The sequence below is a fragment of the Mus caroli genome, chromosome 7, assembly GCF_900094665.2.
Source record: "Mus caroli chromosome 7, CAROLI_EIJ_v1.1, whole genome shotgun sequence".
Taxonomy (NCBI): domain Eukaryota; kingdom Metazoa; phylum Chordata; class Mammalia; order Rodentia; family Muridae; genus Mus; species Mus caroli.
The window spans coordinates 39,418-44,245 of NC_034576.1; the positions used below are offsets into that span (position 1 = coordinate 39,418).

Here is a 4,828-nt window from a genome sequence, read left to right on the forward strand (position 1 = left end):
ACTTTGTAGACCAGGCTGGCCTCGAACTCAGAAATCCGCCTGCCTCTGCCTCCCGAGTGCTGGGATTAAAGGCCTGCGCCACCACGCCCGGGCCGGTTAGTCAAAGATGCACAGTGAGACTGTGTCTCAAAAATATTTTGTTGATATACATATGTAGATGCCCACAGCAACAAGTGCTTTTAACTACTGAGCCATCTCTCCAGCCCTTGAGGATTGGTTTTTTGTTTTTGTGTTTGATTGGTTGATGATTGATTGATTGATTGATTGATGCAGGAACCCACTGTGGACAGTTGCAGTCTCTCTCCTTGGACAGTATGGACCCCTGGCACTGAACTCAGGCTAACAGGCTTTACCTTTAACCACCTCATCAGCTCCTGCAGATATTTTTTTAGTAAGACTTCTTATTGGGTAAAACAAACAAGACTGGCATATGCCTCGTGCCTTTGATGCCAACCCTTCGGGTTATATATGTGAAGATCAGGTTTCTATTTCCTCAGTAATAGTCCAGACCATTGAATTTAGCTCACCAGGCTTGATGGCAAGAGCTTTTGCCTGCCGAGCCATCTTTCTGGCCCCTGCTGTCAAATATTATTATTTTAATTTCTAAAATTATTTCTCTCTCTCTCTCTTTCTTTCTTTTGGTTTTTCGAGACAGGGTTTCTCTGTGTAGCCCTGGCTGTCCTGGAACTCACTCTGTAGACCAGGCTGCCCTCGAACTCAGAAATCCACCTGCCTCTGCCTCCCAAGTGCTGAGATTACAGGCGTGCGCCACCACTGTTCAGCCTCTAAAATTATTATTTTATGGGGCTAGAGAGATGGCTTCAAGGTTAAGAGTACTGGCTGCTCTTCCAGTGTACCCAGGTTCCAAGATTCCCTTGGACTGGCTTTATGGATGTGGATGCTGGGAACTGACCCAAGGTCCTTTCCTGAAAGCAACAACAGTTCTTAACCTCTGAGCCATCTTTCAAGTTCCCTTTTATTTCAGGCTTGAGTAAGATGCCAAGAGCCTGAAAACAACCCATTGGCAACAGCCCTGCCTCAGCCTCCTGAGCGCTGGGATGAAATGTAACACCTGATTCATTTGTCTACTTTGATTTCACACAGGAGACCTGCCCTCTGAGTTGGCCCCAGGAGATCTCACCACAAGGTCTGCAGCCTGCAGACAGGGTGCCTTAGCCCTTGACACAGTAACTTCAGCCCCAAATCTTCCAAGGGGTTTCCTGTCAGATCCAGTTCTACCAGATATGAGTTGTTGCTGAGAACAGAAGCCAGGGATCGGCCAGCTGCAGCCTCCAACAGACACTTCCTCAGCCTAGAAGAGAGAATGTGAAGAGGCTGTCACGTTCTGTGTAGTCACCCAACATGAACCTATGTAATTTTTTCTCCTCCCTATGTACTTGGGTTGGTTTGGTTGGTTGGTTGGTTTTGTTTATTGAGACAGAACTCTGTAAGTTCAAAGTCAGCCTGGTGTACACAGCAAGTTCAAATCAGGAAGGGCTACACAGTGAGACCCTGTCTCAAAAGTCCAAAACTGAAGACAAAACCAAAACCAAACAAACAAAATCTATTTTTTTAAATGAACATTTTGGGAATAGTAAGGAAAGGTGGGCTGGGTTTGATCTGTGCATGTGATATACATAGGGAAATACCACCCTGAAGGCTAGGTGTGGTGGAACTCCCAGCAGTATAGACAGATAACAGAATGAGGAGTTCAAGGCCAGCCTGGGCTCCATGAGACCTTGTCATAATAAACTGAGAGAGAAAGATCAGGGGTATAGGTGGGGGGTTCCACTGAATTTTAGTAATATGTACAACTAATATATGCTAATAGGCTTTAAGAAGGGGGGACAGAAGGAGGACAAACAGGAGGAGACAGGGAGAAGCAGGAAGAGCAAAGGTAGAAGAGCACACATGCCCAGTGCAGACTCACTCACTGGATCATCTGCAGCCTACACCTGGGGTGCTGCAGCCCCTCACAGAGCAGCTCCAGGCCTGGCACCCCAATGCTGTTGCCACTGAGGTCCAGCCTGGTTAGATTCCTGTTGGCGATGACAGCCGCTGCGAGGTCCTGGCAGGCTGAGCCGGAGATCTGACACCTCTTCAGCCTTGGTGGGGGTGGATGGTGGGTGGTGGGGGTGTAGATAGAAGCAAGTCATTTATTTGGTGGCTGTTCTGGAATTCTCTGCTTTATATTTGTCTCTCTTTTTAAAGGTTACATGTGCCTCTCATTCACCCTTTTATTTTTGTTTTGATCTTTCTTTCTTTTCCTCCCTTTCTTCCTTCCTTCCTTCTTTCTTTCTTCCCTCTGTGTAGCCCTGGCTGTCCTGGAACTCACTTTGTAGACCTGCCTCTGCCTCCTGAGTGCTGGGATCAAGGCGTGCGCCACCACACCCCGCTGTAGGTAGATCTCTTGAGTCGAGGCCACAACAGTTTATATAGAGAGGTCCAGAGCATCCAGGGCTACATAGGGAAACCCTGCTTTGCTTTGTTTTGTTTTATTTTTTGTTTTGTTGTTTTAAATGGAAGAAGAGGGTCTAGAGAGAGATGGCTTAGTGGTTAAGAGCATTGGATGATCTTCCAAGGGACTGGGGTTCAATTCTCAGCACCCAAATGGCAGCTCACAACTGTCTGTAACTCCTGTTCCAGGGGTTCTGACACCCTCACACAAGCATACAAAATAAATTATATTTTTAAAACAAAAGTGGCCCAGGCATGGTGGCGCATGCCTTTAATCCCAGCACTTTGGAGGCAGAGGCAGGCAGATTTCTGAGTTCAAGGGCAGCCTGGTCTACAAAGTGAGCTCCAGGACAGAGAAACCCTGTCTCAAAAAAACAAACAAACAAAAAAAGCTGGGCGTGGTGGTGCACGCCTTTAGTCCCAGCACTCAGGAGGCAGAGGCAGGCGGATTTCTGAGTTCGAGGCCACCCTGGTCTACAGAGTGAGTTCCAGGATAGCCAGGGCTATACAGAGAAACCCTGTCTTGAAACCCCCTCCCCCCAAAAAAAAGTGGAAGAAGAGGCTTCCCTGCTGTGGTACACTGCCACAGGAGGCATGGCAGGCAGACATCGCCCTATGTGTTCTTCTTGATGAACCTTATGGGAGAGGGTGGTGTGGACACTGAGAGACTCATGCTGCAGCTGGGACTTACCTCAGGTTCTGCAGCTTGCAGCTGGCATGTCGGAGACCTTGACAGAGCAGCCTCACACCCTGGCTGCCCAAGGCATTGCGGTATAATGCCAGCTCGATCAGGTTGGAGTTGGTACAGACAGCTGCTGAAAGGTATGCACTGTAGATATCAGGCAGCATGTTCCTTTCCTGTCTGTGTAAAGGCCAACATGTAGTTTAGTGTCCATGTAATCATTACGGTTGACACAAATACTTCATTTAACAACTCAGGAAACATTGTAGTCTCTTCATATAAATGTTTCTTTCCCCCTTGCTATTTTCAAGTTTATCTCAAATTCCAAGACACTTAGATTATTCTTGTGTGTGTGTGTGTGTGTGTGTCTGCATGTAGCCCAGGCTGGTCCTGAACTTGTGTACCTTAAACTTCTGACCTTCTGTTCTTTACCTCTCAATTTCAATTTCTGGGATTATAGTGGTGTGAGATACCAACCATGCTTGACTTCAGACAGACAGCTCTTTTCTTTCTTTTTTGTCTTCTTTTTATCTTACCTTCCACTGTGTGTGTGTGTTTTGTTTTGAAACCGGGTCTCACTGTCTAGCTATGGCTGTCCTAGAACTCACTATGTAGACCAGGTGGCCTCAAACTCACAGAGAAAGATCTGCCTGCCTCCTGGGAATAAAAGCATGTGCCATTACAATACCTGGTGTTAGGGTCAAAAATCCAAAATGACCCAAACAGGCACAAGGGTCCAGCAGAGCAAGATGGTTATTTGAATTAGGCAGCAAAAATGACTAGCCAGGGAGAAAGGCACATAGCAGGAGCTGAGTGTGTTGCTGAATGTTCATCTTAGTAAGTATTTAACAATTTTTTTTTTTTTTTTTTTTTTTGTACTCAGGACGATACTGACCAGTCAGGGCCACAGAACAGACTCAGGCACTGTGAACTGCATAATCCTGAGCCAGACAGAATGCTACAGTTTTTAAGCTCCCAAACAACAAAAATCTGTGCCAACTTATCCCACCAATCAGGATGTAGGGTTTGGAACTTCCTTAGAAACAGGTCTTTGTAGTACCCTTATCCTATCTGGTCCCATTGTGGGAGGCAACTTGCCTAGCATTCATGTTTCTTGCCAACCAAGATTCATTCATTTTCCATTCCCATCCCCTGCCCCCATCTCCCCCCATTTCCCGCCAATCAGGATGCCAGTTACCCAGAGAGGTCTTGGGAACTGAAACTTTATTTGACCCATATTCTTTTTTTTTTTTTTTAACTTCTTAAGATTTATTTATTTATTTTATGTGAGTACCTCATTGTTCTCTTCAGGCACACCAGAGGAGAGCATCAGATCCCATGACAGATGGTTGTGAGCCACCATGTGGTTGCTGGGAATTGAACTCAGAACCTCTAGAAGAGCAGTTGGTGCTCTTAAACACTGAGCCATCTCTCCAGCCCTTTGACCCATATTCAAAATGGAAGTTTTATTCAAAATGGCTTCAGTTTGTTTCCTTTTTATACTGGATTGTTTGGTTTTCAAGACAGTTTCTCTGTGTAGCCCTGACTATCCTGGAATTCTCTTTCTATAGACCAGGCTAGCCTCAAACTCAGCGATTCTCTTGCCTCTGCCTCTAGGGTGCTGGAATTAAAGTCATGTACCATATGCCCTACTAAAGTTATTATTATCATTAGCATTATCATTAGCAT

At 45.9% G+C, this 4,828-nt stretch overlaps 1 protein-coding gene across 1 annotated transcript in view; it reads right to left on the bottom strand.

The window, feature by feature from the left end:
- The window catches only part of Nlrp12 (NLR family pyrin domain containing 12), a 26,172-nt gene that overhangs the window by 10,294 nt on the left and 11,050 nt on the right, over positions 1-4,828 (bottom strand). The window contains exons 3-6 of the mRNA XM_029480175.1: positions 4,185-4,188; positions 3,149-3,319; positions 1,935-2,105; positions 1,142-1,312 (exon numbers count right to left, since the gene is read on the bottom strand). Of these exons, the coding sequence (XP_029336035.1) occupies positions 1,142-1,312; positions 1,935-2,105; positions 3,149-3,319; positions 4,185-4,188 (517 nt within the window). The remainder of the gene's footprint in view (positions 1-1,141; positions 1,313-1,934; positions 2,106-3,148; positions 3,320-4,184; positions 4,189-4,828) is intronic.